The following is a 20,924-nucleotide window of genomic DNA, read 5'->3' on the forward strand; positions in this document are numbered from 1 at the left end:
ACTGAAGACTTAGCACGCATGCATGGTACTGAGCAGAGGCTGTGACGCACAACATTTACCAATAGATGCTGTCTCTTCCCTCACCCTTTCTCACCGGCCCCATCAAGGATGACTTGCAGCTCCAGCAAGAATTTGCTCTGGACTGAACTCTCTTATTCCTATTTCTTCCTTTTCTGTTTTTCCCTGGAGCACCAATTTTGAAGTGAACTTGTGGTCTGGAATGAAGCAGATCCTTTTATTTACTTTTTATTCTTTATTTTTTCTTGAAATATAATTGACTTACAATATCAGATTCGTTTCAGGTGGACAGTGCAGAGATTCGATATTTTTGTCTGTCGTATAATGATCACTATATAAAGCAGATCCTTTGAGATTCCTTTAGGGTTGAGGCTAGAGGTTGTCCAAGGGCTGGAGCTTGTAGGGCATCAGGATGAGTCAACATGACAATATTTTAATGGGAAGCCTCATTCTAGGAGGCGACCACATGGACATAGTATAGCATTTGTGGGACTAAAATCCTTTGCATTTGTAGGGCAACTTGGCTCTCCAGGAGGAGTAAATTCTGTCTCTGGAAAGATGAAAAAACCCAAGGTGTTCGTGACCGAGGGAAAAGATGTTGCTCTTACTGGGGTGTGTGTGTTCTTCATCAGGACCAACCCTGCCACAGCTATCACCCCTGAGAACATCCATCGGGTAAGAGACAACAGCTCCTGAATTACCAAAGATGACAAAAATTCTACCCCCAAGATAACTTCCCATGGAGACTACCACTGTATTCATCAAATATTTGAAACTGCTTTCACAGAAATATTTTATTTATTTATTTTTTTTTAAATTTTATTTTTTTTAAAAATTTTTTATTTTTTTTAAAATTTTAAAATCTTTAATTCTTACATGCGTTCCCAAACATGAACCCCCCTCCCACCTCCCTCCCCACAACATCTCTCTGGGTCATCCCCATGCACCAGCCCCAAGCAAGCTGCACCCTACGTCAAATATTTTAAAATCACTTAAAGCAAGCAGTTAAGAGGATGGTTCCTTTAAATCTGTTGAATAAGAGGAATTAATATTCAATTTATTAATGAAAATTGATATAACATCGTATGTATCTGTGTGCATGTAAAACAGTGAGATTTTTTTCTTTCAAAAAGAATTTCCTGGGAACTTCCCTGATGGTCCAGTGGCTTAAACACCATACTCCCAGTGCAGGGGGCCCAGGTTCAATCCCTGGTTAGGGAACTAGATCCTGTATGCCACAGCCAAGAATTTGCAAGCTGCAACTGAAAGTCCCAAGTGCCACAGCTAAGACCCAGTGTAGCCAAATAAATAAATGAATGTTAAAAAAGGATTTCCTTTCTGGCTTACTTCACTCTGTATAATAGGCTCCAGTTTCATCCACCTCATTAGAACTGATTCAAATGTATTCTTTTTAACGGCTGAGTAATACTCCATTGTGTATATGTACCACAGCTTTCTTATCCATGGACTGCTGATGGACATCTAGGTTGCTTCCATGTCCTGGCTATATAAACAGTGCTGTGATGAACACTGGGGTACACGTGTCTCTTTCAATTCTGGTTTCCTTGGTGTGTATGGAGAGGGGTTCAGAATGGGGAACATGTGTACACCCATGGTGGATTCATGTTGATGTATGGCAAAACCAATGCAATATTGTAAAGTAATTAGCCTCCAATTAAAATAAATAAATTTATATTAAAAAAATAAAAAATAAAAAAGTAAAACAACAAAAAAGAATTTCCTATACATCATTTACTTAATGGCAAATTTCATACATTTAAATTAGGATTTATTAAAGCAGCTATACCCTTGAACAGCACAAGTTTGAGCTGCCCAGGTTGGTTTACACATGGATATTTTTTCAGTAGAAATACTACAGTATTATATGGTCCCTGGCTGAATCTGAGGAAACAGAACCAGGCATAAGGAAGTCTGGATATGGAGAGCTGAGTATATGTTATAGTTGGATTTTCTGACTGCATGGAGGGTGGGAGCTCATAGCTCCCACATTGCTCAAGGGTCAACCGTGTAACTTTATTTTCTGTGTAGAGTAAAGAGCATCTGTACAAGTCTCCTCTGCCCTCAATGGTTGCCTTGTCTGCTTACAGCAAATTAACTGGTAAACATCTGGTGTTCTATTTATTTCATGCTTTTATTTCAATGATTGCAATTTAGTATAAAGCTTATGTCTTAACTAGGGGTCAGAATAATAATTTACTGAATTGACAGGAGACCCGGGTTCGATCCCTGGGTCAGGAAGATCCTCTGGGGGAGGAAATGGCAAGCCACTCTAGTATTCTTGCCTGGGAAATCCCATGGACAGAGGAGCCTGGTGGGCTACAGTCCCTGAGGTCGCAGAGTCGGACACGACTGAGCGACTAAGCATAGCACAGCTCATTTATTTATCTGACTGCTCTGGGTCTTAGCTGTGGCATGCAGGATCTAGTTCCCTGACCAGGGATCAAACTTCGGCCCCCTGTGTTGGGAGCGTGGAGTCTTAGCCACTGGACTACCAGGGAAGTCCCTACTTTACTCGTTTGGCAGGTCTTCATTTACGAATGACAGTAGCTAGTGCAGTTGAAGATCCTTTTTACGATAAAGGTTTTTCCCCATTGTTTTGCAGGAGGTGAGCTTCAATATGCTTGACACTGCAGACGGGGGTCTGCTCAACAGCATGAGACGTTTGCTGTCTGACATCTTCATTCCCGCTCTCAAAGCCACGAGCCATGGCTGGAGAGAGCTCGAGGGCCTTCCGGAAGCCTCCAGCCTTCAGCAGGAGTTCCTGGGCTCCCTGGAAGGCTTCGTGAGCATCCTGGCCAGTGCACAGGAGAGTCTGAAGGAGAAGGTAAGAACAACTATGTTATTTCTTCAAAAAGTGTCTGATGGTGAACAAATCAACACCTAGGTGTGTAATACTTCTCTTAGAGGATCTTGATTCCACTACTTGGCAAATCTTGAAAATATACGGTGCGTGCTTTATTATCCCTTGAAGATGTGGTGGTGACTAGATTTAAATTCCTATCAATTTGGAGCAATGACTGCTTTGTGGGTTCCTTAGAAATACTGGCCATGGCGGAGAGTTTTACTCTGTCATGTCAGATGTTGGATTGAAAGAAGAGTATGAAGTGCTTCTGGTATTGCTCTGCAACTTAAAAGGAGAAATTTGGAGCCAGAGTGTGGTGTGTGTTTCGGGGGTGGTGGTGGTGGGGGAGGTTGGGGGGTGATGATGATGGCAGGGATGGGAGGAAATTTTGAAGAGGCAGGAGGAGAGAAGAATGGATATATCTGAAGACAGTGGGTTGGGTCCTGTGGTCCAGCCAGTGATCTAAAGGGCCATCAAGAGTGAGTTTGGCAGTTCCTGGTGGTCCAGGGGATAAGACTCCATGTGCCAAATGTAGGAGGCCCGGGTTCAATCCCTTGTCAGGGAACTGAAAGTGAAAGTGTTAATTGGTCAGTCATGTCTGACTCTTTGCAACCCATGGACTGTAGCCCACCAGGCTCCTCTGTCCATGGAATTCTCCAGACAAGAATACTGGAGTGGGTTGCCATTTCCTTCTCCAGGGATCTTCCCTACCTAGGGATCAAACCTGGGTCTCTTGTGTTGGCAGATGGATTCTTTACTGTCTGAGCCATCAGGGAAGCAGAAACTACTTGATTTTTAAAGACATAAGAAGGAAGAATACTGGAGTGGGTAGCCATTTCTTTCTCCAGAGGATCTTCCTGACGCAGATGTCGAACCCAGGTCTCCTTCATTGTAGGCAGATCCTTTGCCGTCTGTGCCATCAGTGAAGACCCACTGTCAGGGAACTAAGATCCCATATACTACAACTAAGCATATTTGCTGCAACTACAGAAGCCTGAGTGTCACAATGAAGACCCAGCACAACCACACACACACACACACACACACACACACACACACACACACACACACACACAAAGAATATGTTTGGCATTTATGGGATTTGGCGTCAATAAAATTTGTGCCACCTACAGTGAGCCTGTGTTAGTGATTCCTTGGGTAGAAGGTGGGATAGATGCTTTTGCATGGGGAATGCAAACCCATGGCAGATGACAGCCCAGATCAGGCGTGAGTGGGAGATACAGAAATGGATCCTGTGAGACCAATGACAAGATAATGCTCACTGCTCTCCAGGGAATACTGAGACCCGTTGGGACCTATTGGGATGTTGGCAGAGAGGCAGACAGTAGGCTTTCTAAATGATGTGGGATAGGAGAATTGAGTAAATGATAGCCACACAGGGGGAAACAGTTCCAGCGAACATTTGAGTTATATTTGTAGTTGACTATGATGCAGGCCACCTAAATGCAAGTTGAACCAAATTAAATAGTTATTCTCTTGAAAAGAGTACTGCTTTCACGGGTTTCCACTTCATATTGTGGTAGAGGTATTAAAAAAAGTGGCTGGATCTCACACAGGAGGGAGGCGATGCCGCTTCATGAAACGCAGAAGCCTCCCCCATAAAACCAAGACCAGGTCTAGGAGGCAGGTGGAAGGTGCAGTGTTGTGGAGGGGGGGTGCTGGAATCTGAATTTAGAGGCTCACAGGGCTAGCTGCATCTTTCCCGGGAGGAAAAAGTCCTTATTAAATACTGAGGTACTTCTGGATCGCGTGTGTGCATGCTAAGTTGCTTCAGTCGTGTCCAACTCTTTGTGACCCTCTGGACTGTAGCCCACCAGGCTCCTCTGTCCTTGGGATTCTCCAGGGAAGAGTATTGGAATGGGTTGCCTTTGCCTTCTCCAGGCTTTTGGTTTGAAAATGAAAGTGAGAGTCATTCAGTTGTGTCCAACTCTTTATGACCCCATGGACTAGACAGTCCATGGAATTCCCCAATCCAGAATACTGGAGTGGGTAGCTTTTCCATTCTCGAGGGGCTGTTCCCAACTTAGGGGTTGAACCCAGGTCTCCTGCATTGCAGATGGATTCTTTATCAGCTGAGCCACCAGGGAAGCACAAGAATACTGGAGTGGGTAGGCTGTCCCTTCTCTAGCGGATCTTTCCAACCTAGAAATCCAACCAGGATCTCCTGCATTGCAGGTGAATTCTTTCTATGAGGGAAGTAAAAAATCCTGTTTTTTTTTTTTTTTTCCTTTTCTTCTTTTGGCTGTGCCCTGCATGTGGTAGGTCCCTGACCAGGGGCTGAGCCCAGGTTCCCTGTAGTGGAAGCATGGATTCTTAACCAGTGGTCCACCAGGGAAGACCCCTTTGGTTTCTCTGTCAAGTCAAAATCGAACATACCTTCTTTCCTACCCCTCTCTACCCCTCCCTCCCCAAATGAATCTGTGTATTTGCCATTGAACTCAGTAACTATAAGGTTTTTTCTTTTTTTGAACAGGGACATGAGAGTCTTTTTCTCTGGTTAATTTCAAAAAAGAATGTGATAGATTAGAGATTACCCTCCCCTCAGTTATTTCTTTGAAGGTCCCCATTTTCTTTGGTTTCATGGGTTGAATCTTTAATTTCCAAAGTGAAAGTGAAGTAGCTCGTGTCCGACTCTTTGTGACCCCATGGACTGTAGCCTACCAGACTCCTCCCTCCATGGGATTCTCCAGGCAAGAATACTGGAGTGAGTTGCCATTTCCTTCTCCAGGGGATCTTCCCAACCCATGGATCGAACCCAGGTCTCCCGCATTGCAGGGAGATGCTTTAACCTCTAAGCCACCAGAGAAGCCCTATAAATTCCTGAGTTCTGTGATATTGTCTGTCTGTCTGTCTGTCTGTAGTTCACTCTTTTTTTAAATTTTTATTTTTTTTTCACTCTTTTTTTAACCCAAAATTTTAATTCAGATCAATCAGCTTTACTGGTGTACTCAGTGGTTAAGGAGGATTCCTACACTGATTTCATGAGTGTTTCCCAGGGAGCAGGGTAGTTAGAGAGAATCTCCTTAAGATCTTCTGGATCAACCAGAAGAGTGTGTGTGTATAGTGTGTAAAGTAACATCATCTTATTCTTTAATTTTCATTGCAATTAGGTGAACCTTCAAAAGTGTGACATATTTGAACAGAAAACCTTGAAGGAACCCATAGACTTCTTGGCTCTAGCTAATAACCCTGAGACTATGGAAAAAATAGAAGGTTGTATGAAAGTATGGATCAAACAAACAGAACAGGTAATTTTCAGAAACCAAACATCAGAAACTAGCTCTCTGAACACTGACTAGTTCACATGCCATGTGACAGAACCAGCCAGTGGAAGAAGGTTATCTCACATCCCTGTTCCATCTGCCTAAGTATTTTACTGCAAGCCCCTAAAAACGGTTCATTGCAATGTTAACTTATCGTCATTAGTTAAGAAGAGATAGTAAGAATTCTAGGAGATGACAGTAAATGACTTTATATACTTGTCTACCTAAAAGACTGCAGTTGACCAGGTTTTTCCTCAAGATGTAGTTACTTTGGAGAGAATGCCTATAGGAGTACAGGAGTTTTCTAATTCAATGTGTCTTCCAAAACAAAACTTGGGACTTAATTGTTAAAAAAAATTTCAGGAAAGTGAAAGCTAGGTGTTACATCCAATTACTGATGTTACATCAATAATGGAAATTAACCAACTGAAGGCATGAGGACTTTGCAAGGTTGTATTTCTCTGAGGTTCTAAGTGAATAAGCCAAAGAAAGTTTCTGAGATCAGGTCCTCCCAATGTTCATGAAAGCTCCTCAAATAAGTAGTTTTCACTTAGAATGAGTCAACTAAATTTTTCTTGAAATTTAATAAATGGATACATCTCAGTTTAGTAAAAGGCGGTCATTCAAAGCATGCAAATGAATAAAAATATATCATGACTCAGACAGCAGAATTTACTTCTTTCCTTATATTTTGCTTATGTGTAACTTTTAACTCTCCAGCCGACTCTTTGGCTCATGGTTCTCCTGTGCATTCACAGGTCCTTGCTGAAAACAACCAGCTGCGGAAGGAGGCGGATGACCTTGGGCCTCGAGCAGAGTTGGAGTACTGGAAAAAAAGACTGTCTAAATTTAACTACCTTTTGGATCAATTGAAGAGCCCAGATGTGAAGGCTGTATTGGCAGTGCTTGCTGCTGCCAAGTCGAAACTTCTGAAGGTTGCTTTTTGCTCTATGAAGTGGGAATGGAAGTTCTTTATGCATATGTCATAGAGTAACTAGGAACAGAAAAATGTTATTCTACCTTAATGAAAAAGTAACTTTAAGATTAAATGATACTGCCCTTTTGTAATTTGGTAAACTGTAGAAATAGCCTTTGAATGAAAGGTATTTATTGGCTGGTGTGCCCGTATGTATGGGATTCCCTGGTGGCTCAGATGGTAAAGATTCCATCTGCAGTGCAAGAGACCCGAGTTTGATCTCTGGGTGGGGAAGATTCCCCTGGAGAAGGGAATGGCTACCCACTCCAGTATTCTTGCCTGAAGAATCCCACGGACAGAGGAGCCTGGCGGTCTACAGTCCATGGGGGTTGCAAAGAGTTGGACACAACTTAGTGATTAACACATACTCACACACACATATGTATCTGTATTACTAGAGGGCATTGCAAGTCATTAATATGTAACATAATAACATGATTATATATTATGAATTCAGACCAATGAGGAGTAGTAATAATGAAGGCTTAAACTTTTCTAATTGTTTTTTTAGAACTGGTGTATTTGTTCTATATTCCTGTGCAGCAAATTACCCCAAAACTTCACCACCTGAAACAGTAAATATCACCACATAGTCTGTGGGTCAGGGGTTTGGGGGTGGCTTGTTGTTGTTATGTAGTCACTGAATTGTGTCCAATTCTTGTGCGACCCCATGGACTGTTGCCCACCAGGCTCCTCTGTCCATGGGATTTCCCAGGCAAAAATACTGGAGCAAATTGCCATTTCTTCTCCAGGGAGTCTTCCTGACCCAGGGGTTGAACCTGCATCTCTTGCACTGGCAAGTGGAGTCTTTACTGCTGAGCCGCCTGGGAAGCCCTCGGTGTAGCTTAGCTGGGATCATCTGACTGGAGATCTCTTAAGGTTGTCGGGATGTTGGCTCATCTGGAGGCCTGACTAGGGGAGGATCTTCCTCCAGGTTGGCCATGTGGGATTCAGTTCCTTGCTGTCTGTTGGCTGGAGGCTTCCTTCAGTTCTTGGTCATAGAGAATGTCAGCTGTTGCTGCTGCTAAGTCACTTCAGTCGTGTCTGACTCTGTGCGACCCCATAGATGGCAGCCCACCAGGCTCCCCCGTCCCTGGGATTCTCCAGGCAAGAACACTGGAGTATCAGAGTGAGGTGCAAAATGGATGCAGCAGGCTGTGGAGGAGAAGACATGTAGGTGTAAATGAAAGTGCTGGCCCCCACCCCCCACCCCCGCCCCGATGCTCTGTCCTAGTTATTGAATAGATTTCATGAGGGAAGGCTTGGAAGAGATACCTTTAAACATTTAGTCAAAAACTTTTGATTGCTCTTCAGCGTGGTAGTGCCCCTCACCACTCTGGATTGAGTTCTATGTAAGAGGCACAGGGGAGACTGAAAGTTGGACCCCTGGGCTTGTGATGACTTTGATGCAGCTGTTAGCTGGAATTTTTCTATTAATAATTGCATTAAAATTTCCTTCCTGTATTGTGTGTAGACATGGCGGGAGACAGATATTCGGATCACGGATGCAGCTAATGAAGCGAAGGACAATGTCAAGTATCTGTATACACTGGAGAAGTGCTGTGACCCCTTGTACAGCAGTGACCCTGTGAGTCGAGATTCCCACCTCCTTAGTCTTCTGTTCGTTACCCTTTTACACTAGCTGAGATGAGTGTGGAATTTTGGTTCATGAATATTGCAGTTTGTTGGAAAAGTCTTAGAAAGCCTCTTTTTATTCTCAAGAAAATTATATGTGCATGTATATGCATAGATGTATACACTGATTCTGAAGCTGAAACTCCAATACTTTGGCCACCTCATGTGAAGAGCTGACTCATTTGAAAAGACCCTGATGCTGGGAGGGATTGAGGGCAGGAGGAGAAGGGGATGAAAGAGGATGAGATGGTTGGATGGCATCACCGACTTGATAGACATGGGTTTGGATGGAATCCGGGAGCTGGTGATGGACCGGGAGGCCTGGCGTGCTGCGATTCATGGGGCCGCAAAGAGTTGGACATGACGAGCGACTGAACTGAACTAAAACATATATATGCATATATGTACATGTCTATTTCTACATATCTCTTTCTACATAAATATATATATTTTCCTATGTTTTCTAAGATATACGTTATATTTTAAAAACATTTATTGTATATTCCATTTCCCATTAAATATAGCAATTGACATCCTAGACTATACTCAAAACAACTGTAGGAAGAATTATTGGCTGATTGTTTTAAAAAAATCTTTTAACTTTCATTTGTTCCTGGTTTTATTTATTACAAAATTAGCTGCTAACACAATCTCCTTGTCCTTAACATAACGTTAGTGTTTCTTGCATTGAGACAAAATTTGATTAACTGCATATGACTAAATACTCAAGATGAAATTACCCCTCAATGTGTTATATTTACATAGCATGTTAGATAATATTTTAAAATTTAAATAAAAGTCTTTTACCTAAACTTTATTCTAATGAGGACAGAGTGATTAGCCTGTTAGAATTTTGCTGACTTTGACATGTCGCCCTGAAAAGCTGTGTGCTGTCTTCCAGATATCCATGATTGATGCTATTCCTACTCTTGTAAATGCAATTAAAATGATCTACGGTATCTCTCATTACTATAACACCTCTGAGAAGATCACGTCTCTGTTTGTAAAGGTGAGAGCCTAGTGTAGAGTCCGTGGTCACTTAGATTTCCTTGTCAATGGCTAATTTTGTTTTTTTTTTTATAATTAGAAATTACCACACTGGCACAATCCAATGTCTCTGCATCCTACAATTTACCAAAAAGACTTAATCTCTTGATAGAAATAGAATTAAGCGTACATGGGAAGCTGATTTTAGCAAATCATAAAGCATTATTTCCCAAAGTAATAATTATAAAAGATGTTATATTATTTATGTAATAAAAATGGAAAAAGATTCTTTTTCGAATTTCTTTCCCTATGTTATTTAACACATGATTTCTTCCTATTGGGTGAATTTTAATTAAGAAAAGCTATATTTAATTGGCTATCTTCAGTTTCATATTTTATGTGCTGCTGGTCCAAATTTATTTCATGCCACAGTTGTTTACTTGGTGTTATTAGAACAGTAATCATGGCAATAAAAGCCACTGCAACGTTCCAGTAATCCATAAAGCAATTATAATGATTCTGCCAGAAACCATAATGATGTTTAAACCTTATGTCCTAACTCATAAGTGTTTATGGTGAACATTGTTGCTTTTCCCATTTCCTCTCTAAGAAGGAAATGACTTTTTCATTACCAAGGTGAAAATTTTAAATGCATTAAAATAGGGGCATTTCCCACTCCTCAGGACTGTGTTCAGTTCAGTTCAGTTCAGTTCAGTCACTTAGTCATGTCCAACTGTGTGACCCCATGGACTGCAGCACACCAGGCTTTGCTGTCCATCACCAACTCCTGGAGTTTACTCAAACTCATGTCCATTGAGTCGGTGATGCCATCTAACCATCTCATCTGCTCTCATATTTGGGTAGAAAGGAGGGGAACCCACAAGACCCTTTTCCATCCTCCTCAGACTTTAATGTTATGTTGGAGTCGGGAGGGGTGTTCCCCGAGTACAAGACTCAAAAGTCGATTTGTGTTGCAATGCATGTCCAGGTTTCATGCACTTTATTTGCAAGGCTTGTTTTAGAACCTAATTGTGAAACCTAATTGCGAACCTAATTCTCTCATTTTCAAAAATCTTTCGTTATGAAAAATTTGCAGCAGGTACAAAAGGAAATATAATTATATACTGGATCCCCTTGTACGTATCACCCAGATTATCCACTATCAACACATGGCCAGTCTTGTCCCACCTAACCTTTGCACTGCAATCCCAGGGATACATACAGTACAGTCATCCCATTTTCCTTTTAATTAATTAAAAAATCACCAGTAGAATTCTGAAGTTTTTTTTTTTTTTTAAGTTTAAAGGGATAAAGCGTTAGCTTTACATACACTGTATTTACACTTTTTTCTATTGTCTTCTGCATTTGACGTTTCTGCTACAGATCATGGTGTCATGAAATGATCGGGGTGGACAGTTCTTTTCATGGCACTTGGAAACTGTGAGTTAGATTTTTAGAGAAGGCTGCTAAAGAAGGAGACTTAGGAAAGCTCTTGATAGCTTTTAGGTAGGGAAGTGGTTGGCTAAGACATTCATCCTGCATTAATGTGAGGGTCTGAATTGTTGATTTTCTGTAGTGTCTCCAATTCTGTGATTTTACAAATCTTTTTTTTTTTAAATTACTTTACAATATTGTATTGGTTTTGCCATACGTCAACATGAATCCACCACAGGTATACACGTGTTCCCCAACCTGAACCCCACTCCCTCCCCGTACCATCCCTCTGGGTCGTCTCAGTGCACCAGCCCCAAGCATCCAGTATCATGCATCGAACCTGGACTGGCGATTCATTTCATATATGATATTATACAAATCATTTTGCTAATAGGAGCTTCCCTCGTGGCTCAGATGGTAAAAGCATCTGCTTGAAATGCGAAAGACCCGGGTTCGATTCCTGGGTGGGAAGATCCTCTGGAGATGGAAATGGCAACCTACTCCAGTACTCTTGCCTGGAAAATTCCATGGATGGAGGAGCCTGGTGGGCTACAGTCATGGGGTCACAAAGAGTTGGACATGACTGAGTGACTTCATTTTCACTTTCTTTCACTTTTGATAATAGATGTGTAGAATTTAAGAAGGTTGACTAGAAGCAGAGAGTAGAATGATGGTTGCCAGGGCCTGGGAGAGTGTGGAAAATGGGAAGATGTTGGTCAAAGGCTGCAAGCTTAGAGTTGTAAGATGACCGAGTTCTGGGGTCTAATGTACAGCTTGAAAGTAAAAGTAAAAGTCTCTCAGTTGAGTCTGACTTTTTGTGACCCCATGGACTATACAGTCCGTGGAATTCTCCAGGCCAGAATACTGGAGTGGGCAGCCGTTCCCTTCTCCAGGGGATCTTCCCAACCCAGGGACTGAACCCAGGTCTCCCACATTGTGGGCAGATTCTTTACCAGCTGAGACACAAGGGAAGCCCAAGAATACTGGAATGGGTAGCCTATGCCTTCTCCAGGGGATCTTCCTGGCCCAGGAATCAAACTGGGTCTCCTGCATTGCAGGCAGATTCTTTACCAACTGAGCTATCAGGGAAGCCCCAGTGTACAGCTTGGTGACTATGTTTAGTATTGTGTTGTATAGTTGAAAATTGCTAAAGAGCAGATGTTAAGTTTTCTCAACACACACGCACACAAACAGTAATTATGTGAGGTGTTGGATGTGTTAATACTTGATTGTGCTAATCATTCTGTTATGAATATGTACACCAAGCATCACTTGTACACCTTAAGCGTAATACAATTTTTATTTGTCAGTTATACCTCAGTGAAGCTGGGAAAAAAGAGAATTAGTGCTTGATCACGGTTGTGAAGGAAAAACATAAACCCAAAGATTTATTCACAGATGTCATACTCAGAGAGGTTAGAAGAGCTGAGGACCCTCTAGCCCAGTTTATGCTTGATGGCTGCTTATTGTACTTGACATCATTTCATTGAAAAATTCCAGGTGACCAATCAGATGATATCTGCATGTAAAGCCTATATTACCAACAATGGAACTGCCTCGATCTGGAGCCAGCCACAGGATGTTGTTGTGGAAAAAATACTATCTGCAATTAAACTTAAGCAGGTAACAGTCAACTTAGTAATATATTTAGAATTTTAAAATTATTTTTACATTGTTTTTGCCAATATATCTTTTAAAAAAGTATTTATTTATTTATCTGGCTGTGTCAGGTCTTAGTTGTAGCATGCGGTATCTTCAGCAGATCGTGTGGGATCTTTCCTTGCTGTACACAGACTCTCTAATTCCGACGTGCAGGCTCCAAGACATGTGAGATCCTAGTTCCCCTACCAGGGATTGAACCTGTGTCCTGCAATGCCAAACAGATTCTTAACCACTGGACCACTGCCAATTAAATACTTTATCAGTTATCATATTGTGTGGTTACATATGAAGTCACTTAGTTGTGTCCAACTTTGCGTCCCTATGGACTGTAGCCCACCAGGTTCCAGTGTCCATGGGATTCTCCAGGCAAAAATACTAGAGTGGGTTGCCACGCCCTCCTGCAGGGGATCTTCCTGACCCAGGGATCGAACACGAGTCTCTCATGTCTCTTGCACTGGTAGGCAGGTTCTTTACCACCAGCGCCATCTGGGAAGCCCAGTTATCATATTAGTGGTTGCTAAAAAGAATGGTAATCTTTCACTGTTAAGAAAAGTTGAATGTTAGTAAATCAGCCCCCCAAATTTATTCACTTACTTTACCCTTTAGGGGACCTTCTATGTCCCAACACCACGCTAAGTACTAGAGATACAAAGATGAAGTTGTTTTCCTTAAGCTTCTTGTAGACAGACAAGGATCTAGATGAAGAGCTAGGCTTCTCCTAACACGGTGAGACGCAGGTGGAAAGGCTGCATCTTGGAGTTGTATTATGAACAGTTAGGAGTTTGGACTTCCCTGTGGTCCAGTGGTTAAGACTGCAGGCTTGCAGTGCAGGGGGCACAGGTTCAATCCCTGGTCAGAGAAGTTCTGCATGCCTCATGGTCAAAAAAAGAAAAAAAAAAGAAAAGAAAAGAAAAAAAAATTAGGAGTTTGCTAGGTTAGGGGTCAGGAAAATATGACATCCCAGGTTGATGAGTGAGTTGCTATAGAGGTATGAGATGGAAAGATTTTGTAATTCTACCCTAAATTTGCTATCACCTTCACTTAAGAGAATAAGGCTGATGTCTTTGTTGTGTTCCCTTTTTTGTATTTTGGTTTTTAATTTTAAGGAATACCAGCACTGCTTTCACAAGACAAAGCAAAAGCTTAAACAAGATCCAAGTGAAAAACAATTTGAATTCAGTGAGATGTATATTTTTGGGAAATTTGAAACTTTCCACAGACGTCTTGCCAAGATAATGGATATCTTTGCAACCTTCAAGACATACTCAGTCCTGCAAGATTCTAAAATTGAAGGGCTGGAAAACATGATCACTAAATACCAGGTACTGTACTTCAAAACTCAATTTGCTACACTTATCCATGAATAAAATTTTAATGTTTTTATGCAAATGACTATTTAGAATGCTTCAAATTATCCGTCTCTAATGCAAAAGATAAGCTTATGGCCCTTAAACAATAAAGCAGTTAAATTTATTTGAGAATTGTGCAATGGTGCTAATATATTCTTTTCAGGTGTGTGATTATAAGAATGACTTTCCAATAGTCTAAAATTAATCATTAATTAGTAAAAGCATTTTCATTAGTAGCACAAGAAAAATGTTTAAATATAACTTATTATTTCATTTATTCATATAAGAAATATTTAATCAAGCATATACTGTGTTAGGCTCTAGTTGACACTGAATTCTGAGTGATATCTGATTATATCTGCAGTTAAGCATTTTATATGGATTCATGTTAAAAACGAGTGAATATAGTCAGTTTTTTTCTTGTTTGGGGACAGTGACACTAACCTTAATTTTTCTTTTTGTCCTTGAATTTGAAAAGGATCATATAATTTACTGTCACTCATTGATTTTTCTCCTCTAACAGTTTGGGTCAATATAAGGAATCTTTTCGTTTCCTGAGTATATCAGATTCAGTGAGACAAAGAAAAACCTTTTCTATCTACCAGGAAATATTTTAGCTGAGCTGTATGTAATCTGCAAGCTGGATAATCTATTCTTTGAAACTGACAGTTGTGCACGACAGAGATGGACTATATCCATTTGTATTTCAGTTTGGAATCTAATTAGTTTTCATTCTTAATGAAAAAATAAACTTTGGAGCACATTTCAAAGTTTATTTTTGAAGGAGAAATAGAACTGTGCAGCCAAATGCAGATAAAGGCTATTCTAATCTGATAAAATACTGGGAAGAAAAATTGCTTTCAAAATCTCAAGTGGATGTATCAGAATGTAGTGAGATGAAATGTAGATGGTTTGTGAAAGTGTAAGGTGAGATTTTTGTATGTTACAACCAATGGAAGAAGCTCAAAATGGTGGCCGTGGAAATGGCACTGAGGCTCCTTGTACGGCTTCAGGGTCCTGTCCGCCCCTCTGGCCGCCTCCCCTGCTCCTAATCTCCTCATCTGGTGTTCTCCGGACACAGGACGGGCCACCTCAGTCCACCTTTGGCCTTGCAGAGCCTCTCTTCTGCCTCCGAATCATCACATGAGTCTTTCCTCCTTGGCCTCCAGGTCTTGATTAAATACCCTCTCAGTTAAGTTTTCTTCTATCTCTGTTTTACCTCACTCTATGTCATGTTACTTATCACTCTCTGAAACTATCCTGTTCATTTTTTGTGATAAACCTAGATCTCCCCTTCCCGCACTGAAGATATCAAAGCTCCTGGGGGGGGGGAAATTTCTTTGTTCTACTCATTCCTGTATCTGCAGAGTTTACTGGCATATAGTGGGTGTGCAATAAATATCTGACAAGTAAATGATTTAGTAGGTTGAGTTTGATTAGTTGGTTTAAAGGTCATGGTTGCTCAGCTTATTTACTCAATATTTTTAAGTGGACCATTAAATCCAGTTATAGAGTAGAATTTTCTAAGGGCCCCAAATCCTTTAAAATAGCACCTTAAAATGTAGGAATATAGCTTTTCCATGTTTCTTTTATATACTTCCTGTAACATGATGGGTATTATTATACATATATATAGTTGTATTATATATAATTGTGTATATATATAAAATTGAATGCTGTGCTTAGTCATGTCCAGCTCTTTGTGATCCTATGAACTGTAGCCCACCAGGCTCCTCTGTCCAAGGAATTCTCCAGGCAAGAATACTGAAGTGGGTTGCTATTTCCATGTATATATATATATACACACACACACACACACATGCAATTGTACACATGTATTTTATATACACAATTATATATGTATATATACACATGCAATTGTATACATATATTGGAGAAGGAAATGGCAACCCACTCCAGTATTTTTGCCTGGAGAATCCATGGGCAGAGGAGCCTGGTAGGCTACAGGCCATGGGGTCACAAGAATCAGACATGACTTAGCGACTAAACCACCATCACCAACCTGCAGCCTGTATCTTTGGGGCTTTCCTGGTGGCTCAGTCAGTAAAGAATCCACCTACAATGTGGGAGACCCGGGTTTGATCCCTGGGTTGGGATGATCCCCTGGAGGAGGGCATGGCAGAATCCCCGTGGACAGAGGAGCCTGCTGGGCTACAGTCCATGGGGTCGCAAAGAGTCAGACATGACTGAATGACTAAGTACTACACACAGTACTACTATGTGAATATACATGTACATTGTAAACTCGATTATACATTTATAAACTATATATACAGTAGTAAACTTGGTTCAAGAATTTATGCAACTTAGGCACTTTTGTCTATTGAGAGATTTGAATTGATGTTTAAATGGAAATGGCTTTGAAGAGGCATTTGTGGAAACTGGTCCAAAGTTCTTCATAAAAATTATATGCCTCTGTCAACAGTGTGAGCACCCGAGTTTGAGAATGGCTTAGTACCTGGTTAAGAATGATCACAGAGCATTAGAGCTCATTATTCACAGCAAACAAAACTTCAGGTAATAGTATTTTCTAGAAGATGAGTTACCTAATCTGTACTCTTATAGTCACAGATTGCAGCTTTGCAGGGCAGGAGGAAGCAATTAATTCTAGAGATTCTTTAAATGGTAGATTGTGGTCTGATGCTTTATTTAGGACATTTGAAGCTTGGAAGATAGCTTTTCACCTGTAGCTACTATAATATAATTGTGCTCTTCCTAAGTTGTCTGCATTCTGTTAAAGTCTATTTTCTGAGAAGACAAACTTTTTAATGAAAAATATTTTAGCAAATTCTACTTTTTGCTTCCTTTTTATTATTTCAGATGTAATTTGTAAGAAATTTTTAGACAGAACATCTACTTTTCAGATGTGGTTTTTACTTATTTAAAATTTTTCTTCAAAAATACATAAAGTCTCCTGAAAATGCTTCCAAGTGGTTTCTCTGAATGCACCAGGCAACATTACACTAACTATAATATGCATGATGTGATGAGAATAATTAAAGGAATAAGGCTCCCCTTAAGTTGATTTTTGGGGAATGATTGCACAGTCTGTGTATTTAAAGGTCATATTTATGTAAATAATGCAGGAACATTGAAATATTGTCTTATTTGTTTCCTACTATTTCAGGGTATTGTTGCTACCATAAAGAAAAAGGAGTATAATTTCTTAGACCAGCGGAAAATGGAGTTTGAGCAGGATTATGAAGAGTTTTGCAAGCAGGTTAATGACCTTCATGTAGGTTGTATAATAAAATTCCTGTTGACAGTCTAGTGTTACTTTTTCCATTCTGTGTCATGCTGCTAATCATTACCCATTCAGAAGGAAGAGGCATCTTCATCATGGAGGTGACCGATAGCGAGCTTGGCCTGCATTTTATGATTTCAGACGAATAATTGAGGGTTCTTTCTCATGGATTAAAGGGTCATAAATATAGCTTTGGATAACGAGCTGTAATCACAGATTTCTGCATGTGTTTCATTTTAGATCTTAGAAAATTAACTGTTATCCTCTGTTGAAACGTAGCGTTATTAGAATATAGAAATTAGTTTCCATTTGTTTGTTACTTTATAGCAGTGATTATGACCAACAATAGCTTGAGCAAATGGTTAGCGATGTTCGGCGGATCCCAAAGGCAGGAGACTAGCTGGCCTTGAAACGGTGGTACTAGGGCTGACTCAGCACCTTGACCCATCTTGGTCTTAAAGCCCCGTTCTTTTCATTCTCCTGTCCTTCCTCCTGCTTTCCCTGCTCTCTCTGCTCACTGCAGATCAGCCCACAGGAGCAGGTTACGGCCATCAGCAGCTTCTGAGGATATACCATGGACCCACTCTTAGCTCCTACTGTCTAAGGACGGGTTGGGTTGGTCAGAGTTCCAGTGTTGTGCCTCATTACTGTGGGGTCGTATGGTAAATGCAGAGGGCATGGGACCCCCTGGCATGGCTGGGTGTATTTATTACCAGATGAGGAGAGCCAGGGAGGGTAAGGTTGGGAGACACACTAGTGGATGCCCACCTTAATCAATGTGCAGACTTTTTCCCATGCTTTCTGACGATAAAATGAAAGTGGCTGTTCTGTTCCTTCTTTTCCAGAATTTTTGGCTTGAAATATGCTTGTACACTTCAAGGGAAAAAGAGCTCTGAGTTATTTTTGGAAGGATGGATTCAGTGTAGAAGGCATTATAATAAAAGTTGCTAGTTCTGTATGTCAGGTCTGTTCTAGGCACTTTATAGGTGTTAATTCATTTAATACTCACTTAAGGTGTGTATTCTTATTACACTGTTTCTGGAAAGGAGCGCACTGAGGCACAGTGAAGTTAAGTGGCTTTCCCACAGTCACAGAGATGTCGCCTGGTAGGCAGCCTGGCTCTAGGATTCAGGTTTTCAACCATTATTTTATAAGACAAATTTCAGGTGATGGAAGGATAGAGTGCTTGTAATAATTTAAGCAATGACCTCTTTGGGGGCTGACTCAGACATAATGTCTGTGGATCTTGATCTCTTGTGGGAAATTGATGGCAATGGCAGATCCTGGGTGTGTGCTCCATGGTCAGTGTTGATTTGTCGAGTCTTTGTGTGTGTGTCCTAGCAGTTTCTGATCACATAGTACTGGAGTAGTCTGTATGCTGGATATAGGTAGATGGCGAACACCTTGAGGGCAGGAATTGTGCTCATTCCTCTCTATGTCTCCAGGCCCTAGGGGATGGGACTTTATATAATTGGAGACAAAGGATGTTTGCTGAGTTAGTGTATGATTTGCTGGATGGCATCACTGACTCAATGGACGTGAGCCTGAGTGAATTCTGGGAGTTGGTGATGGACAGGAAGGCCTGCGTGCTGTGGTTCATGGGGTCACGAAGAGTCGGACACGACTGAGCGACTGAACTGAACTGAACTGAACTGTGATAAGAACTAGTCCCTGGTGGCTCAGTGGTAAAGTGTCCGCCTGCAATGCAGGAGCTGCAGGTTCCATCTCTGGGTCAGGAAGATCCCCTGGAAAAGGGAATGGCTACCCACTCCTGTATTCTTGCCTGGAGAATCCCCATGGACAAAGGAGCCTGGTGGGCTACAGATACAACTTTGCCACTAAACCACCACTACCACCATCAGACTCTGTTAAGTGAAATAGGTCAGGCAGAGAAACACAATTGTGTGATATCACTTATATATGGTATCTAAAAAACACAATAAACTAGTGGATATAAGAAAAGAGAAGCAGATTCATAGATATAGAGAATAAACTACTGATTACCAGTGGGGAGAGGGAAGGGGAGGCAAGATACGGGTAGGGGACTAAGAGATATAAGCTATTAGGTATGGAATAAGCTACAAGGATATATTGTACAACATGGGGAATATAGCCAATATTTTACAATAACTATAAATGGAGTATAACCTTTAAAAAAATGGAGTATAACCTGATGTTAAAGCCTAAACTCCAATACTTTGGCCACCTGATGCAAAGAGCTGACTCATTTGAAAAGACCCTGATGCTGGGAAAGATTGAAGGCAGGAGAAGAAGGGGAAGACAGAGGATGAGATGGTTGGATGGCATCACCAACTCAATGGACATGAGCTTGAGTAAACTATGGGAGTTGGTGATGGACAGGGAGGCCTGGTGTGCTGCAGTCCATGGGGTCGCAGAGAGTCGGACACGACTGAGCGACTGAACTGAACTGAACTGAACTGAAACATGCATTGACTGTACATTAAATGCATATTAGGCTTCTATGCCATAGGTTATGGGTACAGAAGTAGATAGAGTTGATTGGCCCTTAAAGATCACGTCTGACATGTAACATGATTGAAATATAAGTACATATGTGTTAGAACAAAGTAATGAATATATCTTAAAAAGGGCAAATAGTGGCTAAAATGACTAATTATAAAAGTATAATATTCTGATATTGTACCAGCAAGTGAGGATTCAAAGATAAGTTGACATGTTCCAAACAAGTCCTAGAGAACTTATTTTTTTAATATAAATTTATTTATTTTAATTGGAGGCTAATTACTTTACAATATTGTATTGGTTTTGCCATACATTGACATGAATCAGCCATGGGTGTACATGTGTTCCCCATCCTGAACCCCCCTCCCACCTCCTTCCCCATCCCATCCTTCTGGGTCATCATCCCAGTGCACCAGCCCTGAGCACCCTGTATCATGCATCGAACCTGGACTGGTGATTTGTTTCACATATGATAATATACACTTATAAGGAGGACAGGTGGATTCTTTACCATCTGAGGCACCAGGGAAGCCCCGTAAAGATTTACTGTGTCCCAAGTTAGAGAGATGGTCAGAGGAACCTGGTGGGCTGCAGTCCACGGCATCACAAAGAGTCGGACATGACTTAGCGGCTGAGCACAATGATTACTGTGATGCTAATTAGTGTGATCCTAATGATGCTAAGCATCTTTTCATGTGCTCGTTGCCTCTTTGTGTATCTTTGTATAAATTAAAAGGAGGGAGGGGAAGCATTGTGAATGCTCTAGTTCTGCATAGTTTATACTTGGATACTTTTATATAGTAATAACCTCTGAGCGTTTGTTTAGGTAGGCTAGCTGTACAGTTCTTCAGTTCAGGAAGGTTTCATGGTCCTAAGATGCGATGTTTGCCGTAGAAATATATGGTCCAGTATCCCTGGGTCCTGCCGTGGCACCAACCCCCTGACTGCTCTGGCTCTCAAGTCCCTC

At 41.1% G+C, this 20,924-nt stretch overlaps 1 protein-coding gene across 1 annotated transcript in view; it reads left to right on the plus strand.

Annotated features, from left to right (window-relative positions):
• The window catches only part of DNAH5 (dynein axonemal heavy chain 5), a 258,304-nt gene that overhangs the window by 11,827 nt on the left and 225,553 nt on the right, over positions 1-20,924 (plus strand). Inside the window, exons 4-12 of the mRNA XM_005694882.3 lie at positions 533-693; positions 2,642-2,863; positions 6,013-6,150; positions 6,924-7,100; positions 8,616-8,729; positions 9,678-9,785; positions 12,698-12,820; positions 13,966-14,181; positions 17,357-17,464. Coding sequence (XP_005694939.2) covers positions 533-693; positions 2,642-2,863; positions 6,013-6,150; positions 6,924-7,100; positions 8,616-8,729; positions 9,678-9,785; positions 12,698-12,820; positions 13,966-14,181; positions 17,357-17,464 — 1,367 coding nt within the window. The remainder of the gene's footprint in view (positions 1-532; positions 694-2,641; positions 2,864-6,012; positions 6,151-6,923; positions 7,101-8,615; positions 8,730-9,677; positions 9,786-12,697; positions 12,821-13,965; positions 14,182-17,356; positions 17,465-20,924) is intronic.

The sequence above is a fragment of the Capra hircus genome, chromosome 20, assembly GCF_001704415.2.
Source record: "Capra hircus breed San Clemente chromosome 20, ASM170441v1, whole genome shotgun sequence".
Taxonomy (NCBI): Eukaryota; Metazoa; Chordata; class Mammalia; order Artiodactyla; family Bovidae; genus Capra; species Capra hircus.